Source organism: Lepidochelys kempii, chromosome 3 (assembly GCF_965140265.1).
Source record: "Lepidochelys kempii isolate rLepKem1 chromosome 3, rLepKem1.hap2, whole genome shotgun sequence".
Classification (NCBI taxonomy): Eukaryota; Metazoa; Chordata; order Testudines; family Cheloniidae; genus Lepidochelys; species Lepidochelys kempii.
Window position 1 is genome coordinate 151513611 of NC_133258.1, and position 25404 is coordinate 151539014.

Sequence of the window (25404 nt, forward strand, 5' to 3'; positions counted from 1 at the left end):
GGGACCGGATGCACTGCATCCGAGGGTGCTAAGGGAGTTGGCTGATGTAATTTCAGAGCCATTGACCATTATCTATGAAAACTCGTGGTGATCATGGGAGGTCCCAGATAATTAGAAAAAGGCAGTTATAGTGCCCATCTTTAAAAAAAGGAAAGGAGAATCCAGGGAACTACGGACTGGTCAGCCTCGCTTTAGTCCCTGGAAAAATCATCGAGCAGGTCTCCAAGGAATCCATTTTGAAGCACTTGGAGGAGAGGAAGGTGATCAGGAACACTCAACATGGATTCACCAAGGGCAAGTCATGCCTGACCAACTTGATTGCCTTCTATGATGAGATAACTGACTCTATGGATATGGGGAAAGCGGTGTACTTGATATATCTTGACTTTAGCAAAGCTTTTGATACAGTCTCCCACAGTATTCTTGCCAGCAAGTTAAAAAAGTATGGATTGGATAAATGTACTACAAGGTGGATAGAAAGCTGGCTGGATCGTTGGGCTCAACGGGTAGTGATCAATGGCTCAATGTCTAGTTGGCAGCCGGTATCAAGCAAAGTGCCCCAGGGGTTGGTCCTGGGGCTGGTTTTGTTCAACATCTTCATTAATGATCTGGATGATGGGATGGATTGCACCCTCAGCAAGTTTGCAGATGACACTAAGTTGTGGGGAAAGGTAGATATACTGGAGGGTAGGGATATGGTCCAGAGTGACCTAGACAAATTGGAGGATTGGGCCAAAGGAAATCTGATGAGGTTCAACAAGGACAAGTGCAGAGTCTTGCACTTAGGATGGAAGAATCCCATGCACTGCTATAGGCTGGGTACCTACTGGCTAAGTGGCAGTTCTAGAGAAAAGGACCTGGGGATTACAGTAGATGAGAAACTGGATATGAGTCAACAGTGTGCCCTGGTTGCCAAGAAGGCTAACAGCATATTGGGCTGCACTAGTAGGAGCATTGCCAGCAGATCAAGGGAAGTGATTATTCCCCTCTATTCGGCACTGGTGAGGCCACATCTGGAATACTGCATCCAGTTTTGGGCCCCCCACCACAGAAAGGATGTGGACAAATTGGAGACAGTCCAGTGGAGGGCAATGAAAATGATTAGGAGGCTGGGGTATATGGTTTACGAGGAGAGACTGAGGGAACTGGGGTTATTTAGTCTGCAGAAGAGAAGAGTGAGGGGGGATGTGATAGCAGCCTTCAACTACCTGAAGGGGGGTTCCAAAGAGGATAGAGCTAGGCTGTTCTCAGTGGTTGCAGATGACAGAACAAGAAGCAATGGTCTCAAGTTGCAGTGGGGGAGGTCTAGGTTGGATATTAGGAAAAACTATTTCACTAGGAGGGTGGTGAAGCACTGGAATGCTTTACCTAGGAAGGTGGTGGAATCTCCATTCTTAGAGGTTTTTAAGGCCCAGCTTGACAAAGCCCTGGCTGGGATGATTTAGTTGGGGTTGGTCTTGCTTTGAGCAAGGAGTTGGACTAGATGACCTCCTGAAGAGTCTTCCACCGCTAATCTTCTATGATTCTATGATTCAATGTGGAAATGAATGGGGGAGTTGGGGAAGAGGAGACAGATGTAGGCCTCAGTTCAGAAAGTTATTTAAGCATGTGCATAACTTTAAGCACATAATTAGTTCCACTAAGTCAATGGTACTATCCACGTGCTTAAAATTAGACTCATGCTTAACTACCTTGCAGAACTAGAGCCTTTGTGGTAATTTTTTTATACCAGAAAAGGTATACCAGAAAAGGACTTTGTAATGTCTGTCAATTAAATAGGAACAAAACATTTAGACCTGTCAATAGTTGCCTGATTTATTTTGAAGAGCATTCCTGAAGAGCTTTATATAGAGCAGTAGAGAGTCTGGTAATTTCCATCTGGTCCGTAAACAAGAGCAGAAACTCACAAGTAGAAAATAACTGATTGTAGTACTCAATACTGTAGCAAATTCAAGTTACTCAGAATTGATAGTACCAAACACATAGTCTTCATTTTTGTTAATTACAAAAGATAACAGAGAAAATAAAATGTTCATTGTATCCTACTAAGCATTGGGAGAAGTTCAGATGGAGTCTGAATTTGATGTAAACCTTCCTCTGGACCTGGAATTGAGAATGTGGCTCATGTACTTTCACTGTCTTCTTGTAATAATGCTACACAAAATCTAGTAAAGGTCAAAGCCCTAAATCACCAAGAAGCTGTTTTCATCTGACCCAATAAAATGGCTATCTTTGGTTGATGATAAGTCTTGAGCATGGTGACTGAAGCATCCAGAAATAATACACACTGGAGAGCTTTGTGCATGCTATTTTCCTCTACACAACCCAGAGGTATTAACTACTGAAGGTAGTGTCTCAAATCTGTGGAACTCTCTTTTATGGGAGGTCCTGGAGCAGCTGTGGGCACAGAAACTCCTGAGTTTAGTGGAACTACATTGTTAGGGAGCAAGGATGAGCTGTAGGCCCAAGATATGGTGCAGAGGTATAGGACGTCCACCACATCCTTATGTTTCATATACCTCTCAAGGTACATATGTGGTGAACCCCTGATTTTTCCAGTTGGTGGCTGCAAACCCAAATTATCTGAATGGAAGAAGGTAGACTAAATAATGCTGCAAACTTGAAAGAATTTTCTTTGTCCTAGGGGACCTTGCTGTGCATTCTTCTTCAGGAGCAGGAAATCTCTCCCCCAAGTTATTACATTAATGTATTAAATAAGCCAAGAGAAACATTAAAACTAAGTCTTATGAAAAGAGGAGTACATTTAGAGCAAATAGCAGCTAGTGTACTATGACCACTGCTTTTCATTCGGTTAATCATGTTGCTACCTTGTGCTTATCCCATCTGTTTCCTGTACCCATCGGTTGTTTTTCATCTCATACTTAGATTGTAAGCTCTTTAGGGCAGGGGCCATCATTTTCTTATGTGTATGTAACAGCACTAAGCATGATGGGGCCCTTATCCCTGATCTGGATGTATGGTAGGCAGGCTGTGTGTGAAATTCCTTTTTTAGAACAGCCTTATTCTAAAAAATGCATTGATGAAACAGGAAACTTAGTCAAAAAGTGGCCCTAATAAGGTCCATTGTGAGAGCAGAGCAATCTATCCCAAATAGATTAGCACATTCAACCATTTGAATATGCTAATCTATTTGAGTTTAGTTTCTCAGTCCAATGTCAAAATGTTTACACTATTTTCTGGTAATCAGATTATTTACTTTTTGAGAGGAAAACAAATCCAGCAGGGGAAAAAAAAAGCCATCAAACAACAATCAAAATGACAGAATTATGGTGCAAACAAGCAGTAGTCTGGGTTCCCTTTCAAAAGGAAGATACAATAAACTTATTGTTCTTATATAATAAAATTCAAGTTTAACTCAATATCACTTACTATAGTGACATGCATAATGAACTCTGACTTTTCCTCTACGCTTCCCAGGTTTTTTCATGGCTCCATCTCCTCTAAAACCACCAAACCATACTGATGCTCCCATAATCAATGGGAATTGTTCTATGCAGCTCTATATTTAAATAAGGTCTTCATATATAAGAAATCTATCAGCAATAAAATCTAAATATAACTAAAGCTATAGAATAGGCTTTATACTGTGCTAATTTATTGTCTGATTTAAAATAAAAAGTTGAAGACTATGTAAATCTCAATTTATGTCTGTAATGTATCTTTGCGTTTTATGGATTGTTCATCTGAAACATAAATTAAGTTTGTAGCCAAAAGGTGTGTGTATTTCAGATTTATGAAAGATATTACAATGCAATAAATAACAGTAGACACCCAGTACAGCTGTTGAATATGATCAAGTGTTATGTTCACCCCCCTATGTCTTCATGTTTTTATAGATTTATGATTTAGAGTGTGCTGTATTTAGAGCAGGTATCGTATAGTAAACTCAACCTCTTCAATAGTAAAATAGTTGGACTAATCTAAAAGTTTTAGTGTGCTCACTCTAAACTGACTCTCTTATGCAATCTGTAAACGTTCCTCAGTGACAGCAGCCAGCCTGCCAAAATGTCAGCTGCAGGACAAGCTCCAGTATAAACAGACAACATTGTGCTGCTGACTTACTGAATTAGAGTTAGAATGATACCCACCATTCCCTCCTAAAAGGGGACTCTTGAGATCCAAGAATAACAGATCTGTCAGCACATAAATTGGTATAATTTTCAACTAGAGACGCCAACGCCGTTTAACCCCATTGTCATTAGCCATGTCTAACTAGGACATTACAGTTTTGTATTTCTCAGCTATATCCTTTCTTTGGGCTCTCCAGCTTAGCTGTGGACACTATGACTAGGGCTCCTAAGTGCTACAATAATACAAATAACAATTAATAATAATAATAAGTAGAAAACTCTGGAGTCGACAGTAAGATATGTAGAATACCACAATATGAAGGATGGTAAAAGAGTCCATGCGTTCAGTTGTAAGCTCGCTTGATAGTGGATTGTTAATAGAGTTACTCCTGATTTAGAGCCTGATTCAGAAAAAAAATTAAGCATGTACGTTAGCCTCTCTCTGTTTAGGAAAGCACTTAAGCACTGACTCAATAGCAGTTTATTACTATTACTACAAAGGCCCCCAGTTAGGATTCGGGCTCCATTGTTCTAGGTGCTGTGCAAACGTAAAAAAAGAAATGATCCCATACAAATCCAGTTCAGCATGGCATAATGAGTAAGGCACACAGACAGTGAGGGGGGAGAGGAGGGGAATAAAGACAGGTGCTACCACAAAGAGTTACATATCTTGTCTGTGTACCCGCATGTATGTGTTGCCTTTCTTTTCCCTCACTGTCCATAGATTTCACAATAGAAAATGAGATTTTCTGAGGAATTTGAAGGTGTCTGAATATTATTTATTACTTGTATTACCGTAGTGCCTAGGAGCCCGAGTTATAGTCTGGGTCATCACTTTGACAGGTGCTGTACAAAAAGTACAAAAAGATTGTCCCTGTCCCAAAAAGGTTACAATCTAAGTAGGTTTGGTGAAGGTTTTACAGAATGAGAGCGTATCAAACCAAGAATCAAAAAGAGGAGAATAAAGTTATTATACCCTCTATGGCTGCACAGAAAGGGTCTGCTTCTGAACAAATAGTTATACAGCATATCCAGTGTATAAAAATGTAAAGTAGTAAGTTCAATTAATATCCCATATGAAGCCAAGTATCAGCTACGGCTATGTCTACTCTTATGGAGGCCTGTTGAATACAGGAGCTATGTGTGTAGCCACATGCAGCAGTGAAAGGCTCCAGCAACTGAGAGGCAGTAGGGAAAGGCTTTGGCAGGGGAAGGCAGCCGGGAAAAGCTGGGGCAGCTAGGAGGAAGCAAGTAGACTTCGGAGCAGGGGCGCTGGAACAGTTTTTTTGGGGGGGGGGAGAAAGAGGAGTGAACTGGGGGTGGGGTTTTGAGGGGAAGAGGCAGTGTGGGAGCAGAGCCTCAGGGGAAGGGGTAGTGCGAGGGCGGGGCTTGGGGGAAGGGGCAGCATGAGGGCAGGGCCTCAGGGGAATGGGTGGCAGGAGCTCAGGGACAAGGGGCTGTGTGGGGGCAGGGCCTTGGGGGTGGGAGAGCATGGGTGGATGGGGCCATGGTTTGGGTGCCTGTGGCCCCCCCATCTTTAGGGCACTTTTACTGCTCCTGCATTGGAGGCACTGCTTGGGAATGTAGAGAGCCATGTAGGGTACATACCCTGGGGGTACTCTACTCACCTAAGCAGTGTCTCACCATCTACATTGCTATTTATATTCATGCTACCTGGGCATGCAGTGTCTGTACACACAACCAGAAGTATAGATGTAGCCGTAGATCTCCCACAAATGTGCAACCAAACTGAAGATTTTTTTTCCATATACCTTTTTGCTGATGGTTTAGTTTAATTGTTCTCAGGGTAAGGCAACGGGATAGGTGAATGGAAAACATAATGCATTCATCTGCACATCAAAATGAGATTAATGTTGGCAAATAAACTTAATTTTAATCAAATTTATTCACAAAGAGGCAATGATTAGAGTGAACAAACTTTGTAAAGGTTACAATGTCATTTTGTGTTGCATTAAAACAAGGCCAATTATGCAGTTGAGACTATGCAAATCTCAGTTAAAAATGAAACCAACTAAATTGTTAAAACTGTTACAGTGCATGTGAAATCAACTACGTACTGTAAATTTAAATAATCATAAACTGAGTGAGGTATGGAAAATGTTTAAATGGTGAAGTGTGGCTTTCACAGCATACTAAAGGCTCTACTTGGGAGTTCTATATTATTGGCTCCAACACAAGATCTTTCTCACACCTTTATCAAACCCATAAAATCTATAGACAAGGACATATATGTGTATATATAGTTCAGAAAGATTTTAAAAAAGGATTAGATAGCTTTATGACTATCAATATTATTTGCAGCTAGAAGATTTACACAAAATTTGCAGCACAAAGGCTCAGACACACACTCTCTCTACCGCTCCCCCTGCTCCTCCCCCGATGATAGATCGCTGCACAATTGACAAGGCGAAACATAGGTCCCTCACCAATTTTCCTGTGAAGCATCAAGCCTTTGCCACTGCTCAGGACAGGTTATCAGACTGAATGAACCAATGATATTAGTTGGCATGGCAACTCCTACTTTTACATACCACTGTAGATAGGCAGAAACATGTCAACTCACACTTGCAGGGTAAGAGTAGAAAACTAATGCACAAAGTTTACTAAAATTTAGGAGGATGTTCTAAGATTTAAAGGACACAGGATAAAATGTACTGCATAAGGTGACTTTGTCAGACCTCTGTTGATAGTGTATAGCTATATATTTCTTTTGGGTCCACATATACTTGAGAAAATCAAAAGCTCTGTGCTATGAAAGAATTATACAATGTGTTTAATGCCATAATGACACCAAACAAGTTAATTATTCCTACTATATTAAAAGTGAGGGGTGTGATAAAAACACAGTAAAAATAAGGTGTAGAGTGAAATCTTCATCTGCAGAGGAGATACAGAGATAAGATCAGGACAGCTGAGGAGTCTAGGGTGGAGGGAGGCAGTGCAAATGAAGCATTACATCACTGGAGTAGCTTCCTTGACTTATTTGTCTTTTTCTAAAGTAAAGAATTACAATCTTTTCAATCTTTTGTCATATAAGAATTTTCCCAGACACCTGATTATTCTCATTGCTCCTTCCGATGTTCATTACTCTGCATTTATCAACACTGGATTTTATTTGCCATTGTATTGCCCATTCACCTAGTTATTAAGGTATCTCTGAAGTTCTTCACAGTACTCTCTGGTCTTGACTCTGCTTAACAACTTTGTGTCATCTGTACATTTTGCTTTCTCAGTATTCACCCTCCTTTCCAGATCATTAATAAATATTAAATTAAACAACAGAGGGCCTAGAACAGACCTTTAAGGTACCCTGCTATTAACTTTTGTCAAAATGAAAATTGACCATTGAATCCTTCTCTTTGCTTCCTGCCTCCTAGCCAGTGTTTGATCCATGACTAAAAGTGGAAGTGAGAGCAACTGTGGCACGGGCTATCACATGGGCTGCACAAGCAAGTGCCTGTGTGGTGGGGTGAGGTGTCAGGCTTGTGCAGTCCACGCTGGGGCCTATGCCACAGCATCCCCATTGCCATGTTTAGTGAGCTAATTAGAGTACAGCTAGTGCGGATTAGGTACATCTACAGGAGTTGTCATTTGCACCCCCTATTGCAATGTAGACATACACTCTCTTAGGGTATGTGGCAAGTCAAAGAGAAGAGTTTTGCATTTTACTTCTAACAGTAGTGAGGTTAATGGTAATCATCAACTCTTGCAGGAGTAAGTTCCATAGCGTAGGTCTAGCTCCCATGAAAGTTCTTTCTTTTTTGATCATAAGCCTCCCCTGTCATTTTACAGTTTCATGATTCCATTGGACCTTAACTGTCATAGGAAGACATGCTCATGGTGGAGAGAGGCAATCTCCTTGACAGCTAGGACCAATCCCATCCAGGGCTCTGACTGCCAGGACAGAGAGCTTAAATTAGACTACGTATTTGGAGGGGAGCAAAGTACTCGGCTGGTGTGCTCATGGCCACCTGTTTTGCTAAGTAGGTTGGCTACTATGTTCTGTACCCATTGGAGCTTTTTCAGGGTGAGTTGCTTCATTCCTAGACATAATGAGTTGGAATAATCGAGCCCGGAGGGTAAAAATAAGGCAGGATCACTGTGTCCAGGTCTGAATCCAACAGGAAAGGGAGCCATCTTCTAGCTACTAGTACATGGAATTGGGTGTTTATTGCTGCCATGGAATGCACAAACATCTCTTTGCATTGTTACACTTGAATAATAAAATAATGTACTACTACTCCTAATTTGAACTTTTATAGATCTTTGCAGCCAAGGATCTCAAAACACTTCATAAACATTAATTAATTCAAATAACTTCCCTCTGAAGAAGGTGGGCTGACTTATAAATGTGGGTACATTCTTTCTGCTCATATGACATCCACCCAACCATACTGTAATTTGTAGTCTTATTGTTCTCATATTCTCTGGCAGGGATCACTCGTCCTGGTGCCGGCTTTCTCTGTGCTGCTTATGACCCTAGGGAACCTTTTCTTCTTGACAGTCCTCTCTGGCCCTCACTGGAAACTACCACTGCCTGTTCTTAAATTGCTGTTTTCTTTTCCCCAACCTTTGGATCAGCATCTGTTATCCATTTGTTTTTTTATTTTCTTCCTAAATCTCAAATTGTATCTTAAATAATCTTAAAGAACAAAAAAAAGCTGTAACAAAAAAATCTCTAGGCAGTCTAGTACAATTTTATTTAATTTTAGCATTAGAGGGCTTATCCTATAACAGAACTATAAATATATATAAGACCTGCTGGTTTTATGTACACTGTATACAACTACACAGATAGATCCTGATCAGCACCCACTTATGAAACCTTTGGGCACATTTTCAAAGTGGTATATGGGGGAATTTTGCTAAACCACTTTTCCTGACGTAAGTGGGAATCCAACAGTGAAATCTCTATGGGCTGACTTGAAAAAACATACTGTACATAGTCTATTCTCCTTAGTCCCCTTTAATATAAGTTTAATACAGAGCCAAATACTGAAGCTCCTTAGAAAGGGAACCTTCAGAATCCACACAAAAGAAAGTAAAAGCAAAATACCATGATTAGTTCACTTAAGAAAACAACATTGGCATTCTCAGTAGAGAGGTCAAGGAACGAAACAGCATGGATACTCAGGAATAAGCTTGTGTTAAGTGGACCCTCCAAGTCACGGTTGAGGCATATTGGCAAGGCAGTATAGGCAATATACAAACCATGCTGTCCCTGTTAACTCCTGAGAGCTGTCAATCTGGCACATTTCTGAAGCACAATATTTACACACAAGCTTCTTAAAACAAAACCACTATAAGATATTATTATTATAACTGCTGTATATAGCAGGAGAGTAGAAGTCCAAATGCTGCAACATTACTATCTGGGCAGGACATGTGAGAGAAAGTCTGACCACTTTAGGGAGAGTGCAAACTAAAATATAGAGCAAAACATTCCCCACAATCTCTCTCTCTCTCTCCCCCCATCTCCCACAGCAAGATGGTCAAGATTTTCAGAAATGGGTGCCTAAATTTAGGCTTCTACATTCATATTTAAGCACTTTGGGTTTCTAAGACTTCATGATTGATACTGTGATATTAACTATACCTATATGGAACTTCCCAGAAGCATAGGACATTGAACAAGATCTGCCTGCTTCCAAAGCCCATGGTTGATACCTTCAAAAACAAGTTGGGGGTTTAGCCATGTAACTCCCAATAATTTCAATGAGAATTGTGTGGCTAAGTCCCCTAGTTGGCTTTGAAAATCTCGACACAAGTCCCCACCAACTGAGTTAAAGGAAAATCTCTTTTGGCTGATATTAGTATAGGACAGTGACTGGGTATATCTGGTCTTTGAGGCTACTTACTGGACACCCAGGGTCCTAGTACATCCTGCAAAGCAGCAAAGTCTGCAGTAACAAGTATGTGATTGCTGTGCCTAGGGTCCCTAGATTGGAACCCGGATTAGTGGGCGGGCCTAGATTCCCCTTCTGGCTATGGGTAAAGTGGTGTAATCACAAGAAGAGGACAGGCCTTAGTTACGAGTCAGAACAAAGGTCTGAATGTAAAGGGAAGAAAGCTGGGGCTGAAGACCCTACAGAGAGGAAACAGACTGCTTATTTGTTGGACTCTTTAATACCCTGCAAGGGGTTCAGTTGTTCTTTGTGACTCAGTCGGATGGCCAGCCATGGAAGACCTGCCAAGTCAGCTGGCAGCCTGCAGGGGACACTAGAGATGAAAAAAGGACTACAATACTTGACCCTGTTACTTGGAGGCACTCCAGAGGTGAGTGCCCCATTACAAGGACCTATGGAACTATTTAGCACTTCTGACACCAACTAGGAGAGGGCAGTGGCTCACCTGGTCATTAGCCAGTTCATTACAATACAAAATAAAAATAGCTAATGAAGCAAAGTAATGAAAACTTGTCTTATTAAATGCATAGAGGCTTTTTCCCATTAACCTTTAAAGACCAGACATTAAAATGGATCAGCCTAAGAAACCAAACCAGTTCCAGGGCACTAGACATCTTTCAATACAACATTAAAAGATTAAGCAGGTTCAGTTCATGTGGTCCAGTTCATGGCAGAACATCCTTAAGTACTTCATACTGAAAAAAAGATTAGTGAGGGTCACAAGGAAATAATTCCATAAGAGTTTTGATGACACCATAAATCACAAGAGTGCCATTCTATTCAACTACATTACAGCTGATTCAAACTATTAACACAAATTCTATTAAAATGAAATTGAAGATGTCAGTCACTCAGTCACTATATTAGTTAAGGTTATTGAGGGCCAGTTTTACAAATTTAGGTACTTGCATTGTACTCAAATTTCCATGCATATGCAAAAATTCCCGATGTTGTATTTAGAAACCTAGTTCACCATGTGTATACACAAATTCCTGTACTGAGTGTAGACTGGAAATCTGTGAATAAATTGGGTGCATGCAGGAGGTAAATGTATGCATGCAGTTATGCATACCTAACTTTAAAAAGCTGGTCTTTAAACAGAATTACTACACTGTGTATTCAAATATTATTAATACTAATGTTATATTAAAAGAGTCTCATTTTCTGATCACAGCATGATTAAACTTTTTAGATCATGTCTCAAATACAATTATTGAAATCAGCCATGAGGTACATTATAATACAACCCCATCCCTTCTGAGACATACATTTTTCTATGCCAAATTATTATTTTTGTTGCAAATAGAAACCTTAAAGTTTAAAATGAAAGTGCTGATAGAACCATAACAGCAGTGTAACAACTGTAACAGCAGGATACAATATGACCATTGTTTCTTAACACATGATGGAGTCCAGATACACTATATTCACATGATTCTTGCAGTTTTCAACATTTTGGGATAGTACATTAAGTATTTTGCTTATATCACAGCCTAAACACCAGTGAAGGGATCCCCTAGACCTAACTTCATTCCTATAATTCTTTACTAATCTTCCTCCACAAGTTATCTTTAATCCACATGTGCACACACATTTCTTCATACTACTATAAAATGACTGCAGCATTAATCCCTCAGTTCATTTTCAAAGTCAAGCGGCTTTAGAGGAACCATTAATTATCATTTACACAACAAGCATCACAATAGCGTGGGTATTTTTATGAAAGCTTCCAACTCTGACGCAGTTTCAGCTCATGATGTACTTTTAAAAAACTGCTTTGACATCACTTCGGAGGATGGTTTGGTTTTGTTAGAATCTCAAACAGTTAAAGGATGCAGTGAGTCATCTGGGGACTTCTGGAAAACTGAATAGTTCCAGGTGACTATTTGGAACACACACTCAAGAAACATAAAAACACTAAGACCATTGCTATGTTAAAGAGAACAGTATGGCCCCTTTCAGCATTAGAACTGAACATGCAGGCTTTCTCATTATTTCAATAAAACAAAAACAGACATTTAACCAAAAAACAAAACAAAAAAATCCCTAACCTTTCTCTGGCTTGGTTGAATATTTTAAAGAGCCTAGGCACTACACAAATTCTCCAGTGAGCCATGAATTCCATTTCATTTTGCTTTTTCAACAGAAATAGGTTGAAAGAAGATACGTTAACTAGAAAAAGAACTTTTTAAAATCCCAAGTAATATGTTGACTAGTTTCTAGGTGAAAGAAGGATAAAATACTCATCATCCTATGCAAACAATGGGGATATTTTCTCTTCTTTAGGTAATTTATAGCAGTATGTAAAGCTGGGATAAAACAGATATTTTCTAAACTCACACTGACCATTTTGTTGCATGCAATATTATTGACATTATTTTGCTGATTCTAAAGTAGTGTTATAAACTTAATGGAACACGGAAATTTAAATTTTTGCTTTTGCAATTGTTCCTCTAATACTCTAACCGCTATGAAAATAGTAATATTGTAATTTAAAAAAATGCTTTACATCCAGATTGCTGTTTGTCTTTGGTCTGAGGAAGAGTGGAAAGAAAGAATCAGGCTCCGAACCATTTGTGGGAGAAGAAAATAGTGTTTAGATGGTGTAATTTATATTCTTGTACCAAAGGCCCTATGCCAAACCACTACCCTCTCCTCAGGCATTTGCCTCCTTAAGACTCATTCTTCTATGACGCTCACAAAAAGTGAGTCAACAATTATATTTATTTTTATTAATTAAAAAAACCCAAGACATTGGTCCTTCATGACACGCACATGCCCTAACTAAATGCCATCCTTCTACCTCCAGTAAAACAATAATATTTTTTTTAAAGTAATTGCCTTTTTATGTGCTTATAGCCAAGGGAAACACCTTAAGGTGTGAGTGTATAAAGAGTCCTTTGGAAAACTTCCTCACCAGAAGAAAGTATGGAAATAATTGAATTAGCTTCACTAGGAAGGGTTTGAACTCTATATAAGTGCAGATGGACAGAAACTGCCCTTCTCCTGAAAATGACATTATCTATCACATGCTTAAACTGTATTTAGTGTACAAGCTATGTTAACCAAATACAGTATTTGTGAATTCAGCCATTTCCTAATCTCCTTTGGCAAGAGCTGAATTCTTGAACACTCCTCCTTCCCCATGGTGATTTAAATGCTTTTTCATAGAAAGCTCCAACATATGAAAATATAAGCATTCTGCTTTTGTTCTTATAAACCAATGTCCCAGTTCAGCAAGGTTGTTAAGACTTCAGTGGAACTAGTCACATGCTTCAAGTTAGTTCCCTGCTGAATTAACTTGCTAAACAGAGGTCCAAGTTTGATTCCATTAACACTGTAATGATAAAAATCATTACAATGGTTCATTAAAAATAAGCATGTTCTATATAATGTGAAACACTGAGATTTACTTTGAAAGGTTAAGCTCTGAATCTTGTGTGGTGCTATATAGCTGGAGACAGAACTAATCAATGTTCTTTTCACCTGAAGAGAGGATTACTTTCCTATTTTGAAGGACTAAATGAGAGAGAATTTGAAACCTACTTTCTGGCCCCTGCCACTAATCATATCTGAATGAACCTTCTTCCAATATTAACTGTTTATCCTGTTTTAGTTAAGTCAGTAGTTTGAGCTTCCATAGGAAGGATGTCATCTCCTGGATTATATTACAAATGAAGTCCTCCACATTCATTTTCATTTCCAACATTTGAGTCCTATCAGTATATTAAGTTACCTGTGCATTGAGGTGGCCTGAAATCAAGGTATTTATATTTGTGAAGTGAAGGACAAAAGCAAATGAGCACAAGAATTCTGATGCTGAAAGTAAAACTCCCCTGTCCTAGTCCACACCTAAGAATGATACATTTAAAGTTATAATGTGAGAACTGGACACTTGCACATATAATTCATTTCACTAACCTGTTTGCCTGGGAAGAAAAGCAGTTCTATGTACTGAGGAGCTGAAATCTTGTGTATCTTTCACATTAACACAGGCAGATGGCCTCTGACCTTCTTCCAAGCTTATAGAAAGGGAACTCTCCGAGACTGAAAGACCACTAAATCCAGCGCTGAGCTGAAAAAGGGCATCCTGTGTTTTCTTTTTTTCTTTCTTTAACATACTTACTAGAATATCTGCAGAACATTTTAAGGAAATTAACTGGGATCTCCTTTCCATAAATAATAATCCACTCTTTCTTTAGGCCACTTGCTCATACATGTAGTCTTGTAGAACTGAATGGAACTAGTCACATATGGAAGGCCTATTCATGTGAAAATGGATTGCAGGGTTAGGCCCATATGTTATGTCTATGTATTCACATTTATCTTTCCAAATAACCAATTCAATTTGTCCTGAGCACTAGTAAGATGACATTAGTGAGTGATATAAAAGGCTATGGCCAATCCATGTTTGGATAAAAGCAATAAATACTGTGAGGTTCTGTACAAAACCAGAAATGTTAAATTCCAGTTACTCTTTCAAAATGGGTGACATTACCTTTATTAAGTTTGGTAACATTACAACACCAATTAGACCCTGCAAATTTTCCAAGTCAAATTTAAATCGTATAAGTCAGAAATCTTAAACTTTATAGGAAGACTGTCAAGCACACCACAATAGAAAGGATTATAAAAACACAAAACAAGGTTTTAAAGAAATTCCTGCCAATTACATACATATTCTTTAGAAAGACCTTTGACATAAAAACACTTTAAATGAAGAAATACAGGGGTTTTCTGATGGAATTCACTACACATTTAGCAAAAACAAAGAGGTAACATAAAGATGATGAGATACTCTCTGTATGTTTTTCATTTTGTGTCTAATTTATCTGATAAAGACATGGAAAAAATGTGGGCAAGGTGTGAGGAATTAGAATTATCAAGTTGATTAGGTGGCAAAAACTATTTGTCTTACAAATTGGTTCTTATCATATCTCTCATAGCGTGCATAAAGACAAGGAGCATCTCTTACAGTTTATGGCAGGAGAGCCTCCAAGTCCTCAGTAGTTTTATTGCACCAATCATGATGTTAATTTTTAAAAGTAAATTGTAAAATTATTTAGGCTGCAAAATCCACTTACAGTTCCTTGCATGCTAGTTCTGATTTTAACTTTTAATATTTCAATTCCCCATATACAGCTCTAATTAAAATTGATGGATGCAATGAATGCCTTCCTTTCACTTCCATAAACAAAGCCACATATGCATATCTGGTGCGAGTGCATCGGACTCTATGAACTGTGTATTTTGTTGTTTTATTACAAATATTCTATCAACTTAATGATTTATTTCAAGAAGACTCTCTTCTGAGGGATCCAAAGGTTGAGCTAAAATAAGAAACTTTTAAAAGGTGTTATATGTCAATTTTATAGCCAAATTAACTAAACAGTGTTCCTTTCAAAATAAACGTCTTGGCTCCTGTTATGGATGCAGTAGACTAAAAGGCTTCCCTACCACTTGATTTCATCAGGGTAAAGCAAGCTACCAGTCTGAAGTACAACCCATTCACACTTAATATACCAAATCTCTGAATAATTGTTGAACACAAAGAATGCAGTTAATCTTGTTTTTAATAATGCTAAAGAATCTCTGCTCTCTATAAACTTGAAAGCTATTTGTCAATTTTCTGCCATTGTTCAAGTTTTGTCCACAGATCATCCACAAACTCAGGGACATGGTGACGCTGTGGTCTGCCTGCAGTTTTGTCAGCCAGCTAAAAATAACTGCCCTTTCTTCATCTTGCTCAACTACAGCTACTCATATGTTTCCCATGAGGCAGTAAAATGGACACAGCACATATGAGTAGTTTAATTTTTGTTATACATATACAATATAAAGGCTCAGCTTTAATTTAAAATTTAAAGTTGGATGTCGAAAGCACACATTTTACATTTAATCTAAAAGAAGAGAGTCCAGTAGTCCCTGAAGCAGCATTTCATTTGGCTAAAAATAACAACACAGGAAATTCTATTCTTTGTGAGGTAATAATCTGTTCTTTATATAGCATCACAGTTTTCTATGCTAGATCCAGTTTTTCCGTTCGCTGGAAGAGAGTTTACTAAACATGAGCCTGAACCACAACTTTTGGATCTGGATCAGAATTTCCCAAAACTCCAGGGTATTTGGATCCAGGATTTTGGTTCAGTTTATTACAGAAACAGGGACCAAGTGCAACAATGGGATTCTGATAAAGAGTGGTAGGAGACTCTTAGATTAAGAATATGGATTGATACATCAGTCTGAAAAGGAAGAAATTCTTTGCAGATCACCATCTCCCATTTCATACACACCCACACCTCAGATTGCAGCCAGATTAGTTAAAATCCAGATAAATCCTGTTTCATAAAGGATATTGATTTCATTATCTCTTTGGTGCAGAAGGTCTCTCAACTTCTTTAGCTCCTCTTTCTTCTCTGGGGTATTAGTATTCTCATCTCCAGTGATGTCTGGTGAGAGCAGACTTCTGTCAGGAATGTTTGTACGATTTATCAGTTGCTACGAAATAAAATAGAAATAGTTCTGGGCCCTTGTCACTCTTTCCTCATCCCATTCATTTCCCCCTATCCCTGTGTGACTATTTACCTATGCTAGCTGATTTGAGAGCCTCTTCAGGATTTCTGAAAAGCAAAATCCCACCACTGGTAGACTGCAAAGCAATAAATACTGAGTCAGCTATGAGATATCTCCTAATTTCCACTGATCAGTTTTCCTCAGTAAAAATATCTAAGCCCTACACATCTCTCTCTGGTAAAGAACTCCCACTGTAGTAAGGAAAAAGCAGCATCAACTGGGTACTAATTCCTCCTCATCTAGAAATCAAATTCAGGGACAATGTTTTACACTTTACTGTATTAGAAAATTGCGGAAGCCTTTATAGCAGAGCATAAACAAAAACAAAAATATACCCCAGGTTCAATTTCTTCCCTTGCTACTCCTCACCCCATATATATCTTGTGTGCATAATATCCCAGCATAGCATATAACCAACACAGTTGATGCAGCTGGTTCAGTGACACAAACCCTCTTTTCTGACTTCTCCCTAGTCTAATGTAAAGCTCCTTACTAGCTGCATATATACCTGGATATACTCTCTATCCATTTACAGATTACTTCAGCACAGCAATTCCTGTAAATTTCAGTCCTCTCTATCACTCCCTCCACCTCTAATACCCTTTGGTCATTCTTTTTAGCTCCTTCAGATTCTTGCTGTATATTTTCCGGTTATTATTCAAATCCATTCCAGTTCTTCAAGCATTTCTCAGACCTGCTGAGGCCCTGTATACACTCCCTTCTTCTCCACAGCTTCATGGTTGCTTTTCAGTTCTCTCTCCCCTGTGTCCTCTAATATTTCCTGTTCATTCTTAGGGCCCTCTGCACTTCCTTGTACGTGTACAGAATATACCTTTATGTAATTGAAACAGTGCTTGATCTTGCGCATATCAGCTCCAACATCCAGCGTGCTCTCAGGATCAGGATCTTCCAGAAAAGTTTTAATGATCTCATTAAGCCTGAAAGGACATAATAGGCAAAAATAACAAATATAATCTTTGAGGGAACATAAAAAATCTCATAAGAACAGGCAACATTGACTCAAGCTAGGAATGTGTTTCAGAGTTGCCCAGATTACTGCTTTTCCCGGTAGACTCTTGGTTTGGGGTCCATTCTATTAGTCTACTTGAAAACACAAGCAATCAACTTCTTTTTCTGGTGCTAAACTCTGGGCTTAACATGGAGGGATCACAAATGATTCAGATAATGATTTATGTATGCTAATAAATAGTTCTGGGACTAAAATGTTTAAAAGTAATCTTCTGTTTTCCTGATTTCTCTCATAATTTAAATTATCCATAAGCAGTTTCCCCATGCTTTCTCAAAAGACATAATTCTAAGACTAGTGCTTTGGATGCTTTGTGCCCGTATTTTTGCTAGCAAGTATATGACACTTAATAATTTAGATTGCAATTATAAAATTCTCAGCCCCCACCATCATGTATGGCAACGTCATTTTTTGGATCTCAGCTTCTCTATATACCCCAAAGACCCATTATTCCTCTTCCTATTACTGAAATGTATTAAACATTTTATTCATTTATAGATAGGGGGCTGAGCCTGCAGTCTTTAGGCAAGAAAAATACTCATTGAAGTCACTGTGTATGTTGCCTACATTAGGACTGCAGGACTAGGCCCCTTAAAAAAATCATCTGAGATACAGAAACACTCCATTGCTCTTTTAGAGACAAATTATGAGCTATGGCAGGAAAACCAGCATATGGACAATGAAACTCTGTGAGTTACAATTCTTGGAATTTCTATAATAACCATGCATCAGCAGATGAGCTTTACACACACCTCTCCCCCACACCCACCCACACTCCTACAGATCAGGCAATGCCTGAGACCCATATTTCTGTGCGTATCCCAAGGTAGACAGGATTTTTGTGTGGAATCTTCAGAAGATTGAAGAGCACGAGGATCTCAGCATGGACACCCGGTGATTCTGCCTGGACTACTGACCTAGAATCTCTCTCTCCATACAGGAGCACAGCTTTAGAGCAGCCATGATTTCCTACTGGTGGCTGATCGAGAGCCCCCTCTGAGTAAAGGGGGTTCACAACACATGCAGGAACAGATTCAGCATTAGCTTCAGCAGTAAATGCCTGAATATTTGCAGGGTGTGGGGCGGGCGTGGAAATTGAGGAAGATACCACAGACAGTTACTGTCACCTAGGTCCACCTCTTCCTGACTCCTCAATAGTAGCAAAGCCTCAACCCTGTGGAGTGGGAGCAGTAGGGTTTTTATGGGGTCTGCAGAAAGAGGGCAACATGCTCTAAAGCCACTGCTCCCAAAACACTTCTGTAAGCCTGGTCAGTTTCAGATAGGTTTTTCTTTCCTGTTTCCATTATCAGAGGAGAATATATGGGCAGAATATTTAGTGTATATCATTCATTATATACATGGTCACTGACACCAAATGCTTGGCAAATGGACCTCTACAAATGCAAGAAGAGTTCTCTTGTTAGCTTAATTCTCAACCTGAATCAAATTACCAATAACCAACAGAGCCTCAAAAAATGCAGGAAAGAGCTACTTTCTCTTCTAAATTCATGTATGTCTGAAATTTTTCTAATTCCTCTGCTCATCCATAAAATTAAGCAACCATGTTAATGGAATTAGAGTTTGTGCCCTGAAAAAGAACAGTTTATTGCTAACAAATACATGCTGAGACACAGTAAGGCACACTCTTAGATCCCATTAAACCAAAATGTTGGCAGGATCCTGAAAGTTCACAGAACACCCACTGAAGTCAGGGTGAATTGTATGTGCAAAGAGCTTAAAGGATTGGGCCATTTAAAAAGTCTATTTAAATTAGTTAGAAAAAAAGTGTCCCTGGAATTACAGGTATTTGTTTCTCAAGATGAAGCAGAGCAGAGAAGAGATTATTGGGTAATAAAGACCAGAATATCAGTTTTTATTATTGCTACATTTATCAGTCTCGTTGAATAAGCATCCAATCCCACAAGTGTGAACCTTGCTGGTAATTTCAGCAGATAGGCCAAGGAATAAATGGGCATGGGAACTATCCCCTCACACCTACAAGTGGCCTCTGTGTGTCATGACTGGGAAATGTGGAGAAGTCTGTACTGCCACGGCCAGTGCTATAGCTAGTCTACGGATAAACAGAGGCATTCAGCATCTAGCACTAAGTCTGGCACTATACTGAGCATTACATTAACCACATTTAATAAGAGAAAAATTCTAAAACTATTTTCTCCTCATTTTAAGCACCAGGGTCAGATCCTCCATGTGAGGTCATTTAACGCTACTACAACATGGCAGTAACCTTGAACTGTAAACAAAAGAATAGGCATTTCAGCTATATCCTGATTGCCTCAGTTGGCAGAGACTTAGGTTATGGGAATCAATCCAAAAACATTTGTCAGCTAGAAGCTTGCAACAAGACTATCGTCAAGTTAACATTGCAGGGAGTTACTAAGAATATTTTAGGAGAAAAGAGAACAGTAAGGTAAGGAAGAAGAGAGAACATGAATTTGTCCCAAGAGACTGTTGGCTGTCTAATTTAGTTTCCAATTTACAAATTAGGTGAGTAGTAAATATGAATGTGAGCTGGTATTTTCTCCCTCCTTCATTACCTGTCACCCACTTGAGATTTCCAGCATTTTGAAAACCGCAACTGCCCAATTCATTTTTTGTGGCTTGACGACCACACATTGACTAGAGCCAAAGTGGATTTTAGTGCCAGATTGACTGATTCAACTTTGCTGTAGCAGAACCTAGATTAGAAGTGGTTAACCAACTAAGCCTTTTTGCCACTTCTAAAGAACAGTACTTCTTCAGTGTGTTTTAATATAGACCTTTATGCCAAAGAGGAAGAATTTCCTGAACCAAATATGAAAGGGAATTTTTGGCCAAGAGGGAAAAAGAATGGAAAAGGCCCTCAAAACTCACAAGTAAGCACAAGAACTAAAACAAACTTTCAGATATATATTCTGACTATTAAAGACAAACAACATCATGAATATTAATTTCTGTGCACACAGCACAGACACCTTTTAACCGGAGAGAATTAAAGGACCAATCTTCTTAGGTAAGCATATAGCCTGATGACAAAAAGGATTGAAATCAGAACATTCTGGGAGTTCTGCCAGTGGATTAAATTATTAAACAAAGGTAAAAATAAATTGATGATGCGATGCAGATACAGTCTGAGATTTCTCTTCCTGCTGAACATATCTTAAGTCCACTGAGCTAAACTTTCAGAAGGATTTATCAATGAAGGGATCACAAAAATAATTTAAACATTCTAATACTAGTTATATAATGCCATGATTTAAGGCTTTACAGAGGAGACAACAAAGTTATTCCTTCCCCCCAAGGCGCTCACAGTTTAAATGAGAAAGATAACACAAATAATGACAACAGAGCACAGGACAACAGGAGGGAGGAGAAGAGACAAGAGTAAATAAGGAGAGAGAGTGGGATACTGACCTTAAACCAATAAACTTTTGTACAGTAAATTTCTTTTAAAAAAAAGATATACATGTATGTGTTTAAATTGTCAGGTAAGAGCTGGAAGGTAACTCTTGTCAAGGTAATCTCCAAAAAGATGGGTCAGAAGTAGTGGATAAGTTATGGCACAACAGCTCCAGCTTTATTTAATAAACATTAAAAATGTAAATAAATGAATGAAGGGAATGAATATGGTTTTTACAACGAAGAGTGGCGGTAGCTGCTCAATACAACCATGAGCCACCACTTGTCTGGCCACCTAGTCAAAGATACTCTCTTGCCCATCCTATACCTGGATATGTCTCTGCTGGAGCATCTCTCGGCTCCAGCTACACACTGAAGTCTACAATTCTAGGAGATATATACCCTCCCTATGGCCTAGCCCCAACAGCTGAATAATTTTATCCTCCTCCAAAGAGAGTCTGTCCACAAAGCCATGATGCAACATGGAACTTGTGAACATGATTCTGGCTTGACCCAAGCAGAAATGAAAATGCAACATTTAGTTAACATAACATACAAGTGACAGTTACATACCCATATGGAATCTCAATGCAAAACACCACTTACTCCCCTAGCACAGAGGTAGATGGGTGGGAGGGGAAACCTTGCTGCAGTAGGAGGAGAGCCGGAATTGCTTTTTGGTCCTGCAATGCTCATTCTTGACGGGGGCTGGTACTAGCTGTCCTCTGGTCATAAAGAAGGCTCCTTAGGGCTAGAAGAGTGGCCAAAGGCAGACAGCAAGGAAGGATGGTCCAGTGGCTAGTGTGCTAGCCTGAGAATTAGCTACAGACTTTGTGTGACCTTGAACAAGTCACTTAATCGCTGTGCCGCAGTTGCCCAGGGCTAAAATGGGCATAATAGCACTGTACTAGTTCACAGGGTTGTGAAGGATAACTACATTAAAAGATTTGGAGGCCCTATGAGTATGACAGACAGATAGATAAAATGGCCCAGCCCAACACAAAGTTGGGCCATGGTGCATCAGGAGGGAAAGGATCCCCCTAGCATCCAAGCAGGAAAACCCCCAGCAAATCCAGCCTAGCTGGCCACTGCCACATAAGGTAAGTGACTGAGCTGAATTAGCACAGAAAGCAAAAGGAAAGTCACCCCTGTCCCTTTTTTCAGGGCAAAGTTGATCTCAGTCAGTTAATTATAGTTAATAAAACATCAGAATATAAAAGAGAACAAAGTTTCTCAGCTCAGGGTTTCTAATTCAGCCCCGGGCTCAGAGACCAGCCTTCTCCCAGGCAGTCTCTGTCCTCTTGTTCCTGGAGCAGCTAACTTTTACAGCCCCTCTGCGGAGCACCTGGGTTAGCCTAATTTTTATTAACTTCTTATTTGCTCAGGTCAGGGTAGTGTCTGCAAGCTGCCCCAGACAACAGAAAGTGTCAGAATAAGGATTAGTGGTGAAAAGCTAAACAAAGGAAGAGAGCTTTGAGAATATATTTGAAGGCAGAGTGAGGTTGCTTGGCATGCAACACATTTTAAATAAAAAGTACATTTTGCAATTGAGCTGTTCTGTTTCACAATGTCTGATCCACTGCTATGTCCCCTCCAACAGCTCCTTTAGTCTTTGTGCAATCTCTGTGCAATCTCTCTCCTGGTCAATTCATCAATACTCCAGGGAAAAGGCTGTGCTTTTAAACATATGACATAAAACAGATCAAATCAGGCAAAAGGTACTGTCAGAACATTATCTTTTTCAGGAATAACATTGTTGCTGACTTCTTCTGCACAGGAGTCATTCAGAATGAGATTTTTCTTCTATACTTGACTTGTATTTATCAAGATACCATCGAGGAGTACAGGACTTTAATGTTTCCTATCTTTGTAAGAGACTGATTTGTCAGAAACTCCTGCTTTTTTCCGTATTTTCTTTCTTTCTTTCTTTCTTTCTTTCTTTCTTTCTTTCTTTCTTTCTTTCTTTCTTTCTTTCTTTCTTTCTTTCTTTCTTTCTTTCTTTCTTTCTTTCAAATGAGCCAATCACAAATTTCTGGGCACTTTTCCATCAATGATAAAAAAAATGTACCAAATCAGTTGATTTGCATTAACTAAAATTAAAGAGAATCAACCCCCAAAGACTAATACAATAATAGCAACAATAATTTCTTACTCTGATCCCCATTCAAGCAAAAGCCTGAGGTCAGAGATAGGCTCTCTACTACTGTCCCCTGAAAGCCAAGGAATTGAGGACTTCTCATATTAACAGGGGAAGTCAATTCCAGAGTGGAGAGTCCTCCACTGAAAACGCATTGCCCATAGCCTGCCTGATGTTCAAATTTAGGATGCTCAAGTATATCAGCTGCTCTCAACTCCCATGGCAAAGCAAGGATAAGGAAAGACACTCTCAGGTAACTGTGACTCAACTTATATAAGGGCTTGTCTACCCAGCAAATGAAATGAAAAAACCTAGATTAGTTGTACTTCCCACCCTTAGTTATTTCGATGAAAGTTGGTATGTCAACACTCTTATTTCAGAATCAAAGTGCCCTATTCCAACATTTGTCAGTAAAAAAAGTGACCAAGCTATATCAAAACAGGACCCTTAGAACACTCATATTCTGAAATAAGTGTCCTATTTTTATATAATTTGGTCATCTGATAAGTTTTGTTGGAATGGGGCAGTCTTATTCTGAAATAAGAGTGTCCACCCAGATTTGCACTGAAATAACTAAAAGCATGACTTACAATTGACTTAGTTATTTATCATGTAAGATCCTTTTCTCTGGTCTTCACAAACACAGTCTTGCCTTGCTGATATCCACTGAGAATGCTGCTACTAAGATAATATTCCTAGCCTGTCTCTTTGACCATGTCGGCACTCTCTGCATCCCTTCACTGGCTTCCCTTTCTCTATTGTACCAAATGTAAGCTACTGGTTTTCACTTTCAAGGCCTTTCATGGCCTATCCTCCCGCTACCCATCAATTCTCATTCAGTACTGGAAGGTCAACTCCTGCCTGTGATTGACCCATGATGCCAGTCTCTATTGTCCACTTATTAAATTTTCAAACACACACCTATGTGCTTTCTCCCATGCTGCCCCTCACACCTGGGAAAAGCTCCCTGTAAATATCAGCAAATCCTACTCAATATCCTCCTTCAAAACCCTTCTTAGGACTCTCCTTTGCCATGAGGCCTATAAAAAACTTGACAATGGCTAGGCTACTGGTGTGCTGAGACAGCTACCTGTCCTGCTGACCAATACTGTCATTTTTTCCCTTGTACTTCCCCATCTCTTTGTATCTCTCAGTTGATTCTTGTATTATACTCATATTGTAAGCTCTTTGCGGCTCTTTCTACACCCTCCAGGATAAAAAGGGACCTGGTCCATGACTGGAGCTTCTAGGCCTTATGATAATACAAATAATATCATTATTTCAGTTCCAGTCCTTGTGTACATAAGCTCTTAAGTTTTAAGGGTCAATATCAACACACACTGAATTGCACCTGGAAACGAATAGGGAGCTAGTGCAATCTTTAAAGCTTAGGTAACAGATTCCCTGTAATTAATACAATAAACAAGTAGGCTGCCACATTCTTCATTAGCTGTAGCTTCTAAGTGGTCTTCAGGGGTATCCATGCAGACACATTATAGTGAAGCCACCTGTAAATCCAGAAGTGTCCCTTATGTATTTTTTCCCCATTTGTTGTTGAGTAAAGGGATTGTCAACTATTAAAACTCAACCAGTTACCGCTAACCTAGTAGCTGCGGCCAGCTCCAAAAGGAGATTTTCAAATCACGGCAGTCTTCCCTTCAGGACTGTTGGGTTCTGGCCTAACTGCAGCAGGCCTGGCTCACACTGTTGGAAGCTAGAGTGTGCTGAAGTCAGTTGCCAGAACTCTGCTGCCTCAGGAAGAATAGTTTTCCCCAATAGAAGCTCCCCGGAGGAGGAAGAAAAAAATAGTAGCACACAATAGCCTTTTTCTTTATGAAAAACAGCAGTAAACAAGAAAGAGTTTCTCTCGCTTAATGATCATCCAAGAAAAATGAACAAACAGAAAACTCAAGTTAGTAAGAATTCCACCCCCACTCCCACCTTCAAATCATCACTTTCTAAACACTCAGCAGCGATGAAGTTTAGGGCCAATTTATAAATTCATTTAAAGTTGGTCCAGTTACAAGACAGCATACATGAAGTGAAGCATAGGAATGCGGCATGAAGTGTTTAAGACAGCGAAAAACAACAGCGGCAGCAACAACAAAAAGTAGGTTATACTTCACTGAGACAACAACTTGTCTTTAAGGTGAACTGCAAAACAAAAAATAAACAAAATAATCCTCCTGCCTGGTGTATAAAGATTGTTTTTTATACCTGGATTGTTTTTTATATCTGGTTCTTGTTTTTTCC

General features: G+C 39.2%; 1 protein-coding gene across 1 annotated transcript in view; it reads right to left on the reverse strand.

The window, feature by feature from the left end:
• KIF6 (kinesin family member 6) overlaps nucleotides 1-25404 on the reverse strand; it is a 286955-nt gene that overhangs the window by 121616 nt on the left and 139935 nt on the right. The window contains exons 11-13 of the mRNA XM_073338562.1: nucleotides 17424-17529; nucleotides 16375-16516; nucleotides 13940-14152 (exon numbers count right to left, since the gene is read on the reverse strand). Of these exons, the coding sequence (XP_073194663.1) occupies nucleotides 13940-14152; nucleotides 16375-16516; nucleotides 17424-17529 (461 nt within the window). The remainder of the gene's footprint in view (nucleotides 1-13939; nucleotides 14153-16374; nucleotides 16517-17423; nucleotides 17530-25404) is intronic.